At 38.0% G+C, this 2,599-nt stretch overlaps 1 protein-coding gene across 1 annotated transcript; it reads right to left on the bottom strand.

Annotated features, from left to right (window-relative positions):
* Nucleotides 1-347: 347 nt before the first annotated feature.
* Nucleotides 348-1,169, bottom strand: LOC127194242 (lactoylglutathione lyase-like). Its single transcript, XM_051151563.1, has one exon. It carries the CDS (start codon nucleotides 1,087-1,089, stop codon nucleotides 775-777), a length of 315 nt encoding a protein of 104 aa, XP_051007520.1. The 5' UTR covers nucleotides 1,090-1,169; the 3' UTR covers nucleotides 348-774.
* Nucleotides 1,170-2,599: the final 1,430 nt, after the last annotated feature.

Raw genomic sequence — 2,599 nt, 5'->3', positions numbered from 1 at the left:
CCTCACTAGATAGGATGTTTTGGTGTTTATTCTTTTTTGGTTTTGTTTATCAGCATAATATTTTTGTAATAATCAGTCTTGCATGACATGCAATGATATTTGGCTTGTGCTGCTATTAAATTTCATGAATACATCAATATTGGTGTTTTATACTTCAGGCAAGTAAGCTTTTTTTTTTTGTGGTCGCACATCTTTAATCCCAGAACTCAGGGGAGGCAGAGTCAGGGGGATCACTGTGAGTTCAAGGCCAGCCTAGTCTACAGAGTCCAGGGCAGCCAAGACTACACAGAGAAACCCTGTCTCAAAAAAGAAAAAAAAAAAAAGAAAAAGAAAAAGAAAAGAAAGAAAGAAAATTAGGTTTGCTAAACAGAGGATGGGAGATTTTAAAAGCCTGCTGAAACGGGACAATGAAAAGGATTTCAAATGTTTTGAACTGGAGCGAAGATCCATCAGTCCTCGATGTGGCTGGTGCCTCAGCATCTTGAATCACGCTGTTTCTTGTCCCCAATACCTCAAAAGAGAATTCTCACAGAATTAAACAATTGCTGATGATTGGTTGGGATTCAGAATCTCAATCCAGTAGCCGTCAGGATCCTGAATGAATGCCAGACCTTTCATTTTACCGTCATCGGGCTTCTTCACAAACTTGACACCCAGTTCTTCAAATCTCTTACAGGCACTGTAGACATCAGGAACAGCAATCCCGATGTGACCAAATCCCCGAGGTTCTGAGTTGCCATTGTGGTAACTCTGGGTCTCATCATCTTCAGTGCCTCAGTTGTGTGTCAACTCAAGTGTAGCTTTTCTGGAGAATGTCCATGCTATTCTTTCTTTCTTATCCTTGGGGATGTCATTCTTATCCTCATAAGCTAAGAAATAGAGTGAAAACTTCATAGTAGGAAAATCAAACTTCCGAAGTAGCGTCAATACAAGAACCCTCGTGTAAAAATCCAGGGATTTCTTAGGATCCTTGACTCGCAGCATTGTTTGCTGCAGTAGGAAATCCTTGGTGCTGGGGTCCGGGTCAGAGCAGCAGCCGAGGGCGGCTTCATCCGTGAGGCCGCTGGATGCGGGCCGTGGCTCTGCCATGGCAGTCCTGGAGGTTCACCGACCAATTCTGCCTGCAAACCAGCCGGCCACAAGCTCCCAAAGGACCGTTGGCCGCCTTAGCTATAAGCTATCTTTTTTCAAAGTCATGATTTCTAGAAGAAAAGCATCTAAACATTTAATGCAATTTATTTATCTAAAGTATCTATTATTTATTTATTATTTATTTATTTATTACCAAAGGTATCTATTTATCTAAAGTTGCACAGGTTTAAAGGTTTCATGGCCTATCTTTGGCCATTGTTTTTATTTTAATACTATATTTGTAAAAAGAAATGTTTCTCTGTAAACCAGGAGATGATAGAACATGTTTCAGTAATTCAGATAATTTTCATTGTGATGAAATGCCATTTTATTTTAGCCTAAGATATCCAGTGTTTTCAGAAATGTTTAATGGCACACATTTATTTAGGGTATATTATTAAGACACATTTTAAAATATAAAGATTACAAGAGAGAAAGTCATTAAAATTTATACTGTATTTATTTTGATATCTGGAAACAGATCATAAAAAAATAACCTCAGCATAGTCTGCTCTATCAAGTATTAATATCTGTTATAGGACAAGATATTTTTGTATATTTATTAATTATATTCATATTTTATTTTAAAAGGTGATATCAAAATCTTTTCATTTCCCAAAACTATCTTTTCTGTCTTCTTCTCTAGCCTCCTTCCTTGCCTGACTCTGCTTTCCAGTCCTCCTCCTCCTCCTCGCCTTAGACAAGGCCTCAGAGATAGACCCTGGCTGCCCCCAAACCTTATTTTCAGTCATGAGCTTGAGCTGTGGATGATTCTCCTCCTGCCACATCCTTACTTGGTGCTGGACTTGCCGGGATCTGCCCTACACTCAGCTTATAAAGCGCTGGGGAACAAACCAGCACTCCACGTGACCAGGCAAATCTGTCACCTGAATTACATCCCCACCTCCAGCTTTCCTTTCTAAAGTCATTGATGCTTTATAATAAAACATCAACTCAGTTTCTTACATCCTCAGTTCCACAGATCCTTCTCACCATGAACAAATCTGGCACCTGAGTTCGTACTACCGTGCACCATTTCATACTATGATTAATGAAAACAGAGACCTGAGAGGTCTTTCCATCAAGGTATAAACCATTATCTCTCATGATTTAGCTGTAGTCAGTGTCCTAGGTTTACTGTGGAGTGGTGCTGCTAATTTTATTACTCCCAACTTATGAGCCAACTAGCAATATTTCGCCACAAGAACCATAACTGTTCTGAAAATTCATAAATAAATTAGTTACATATTTACTTTTTTCCAAAAGGAAAATGAACTATATAGCACAGTTATAAGAAGACAGAAAATTTATTATCTAAAAAAAATAATTTCCAACAGCAACATTGTAGCTTACTCAATTACTCATTTTAGTTGCCCAAATTTTTACTTCTCAAGAAAATAAAAAATTTAAAATGAAAATCCTAGGAAGGGAAAATGTTGTTTTTGTCATACAGATTGCAGAATGCATA

The sequence above is a fragment of the Acomys russatus genome, chromosome 10 (assembly GCF_903995435.1).
Source record: "Acomys russatus chromosome 10, mAcoRus1.1, whole genome shotgun sequence".
Taxonomy (NCBI): domain Eukaryota; kingdom Metazoa; phylum Chordata; class Mammalia; order Rodentia; family Muridae; genus Acomys; species Acomys russatus.
The sequence above is the reverse complement of the archived record's forward strand: the minus strand, read 5'-3'. Positions and strand labels throughout refer to the sequence as shown.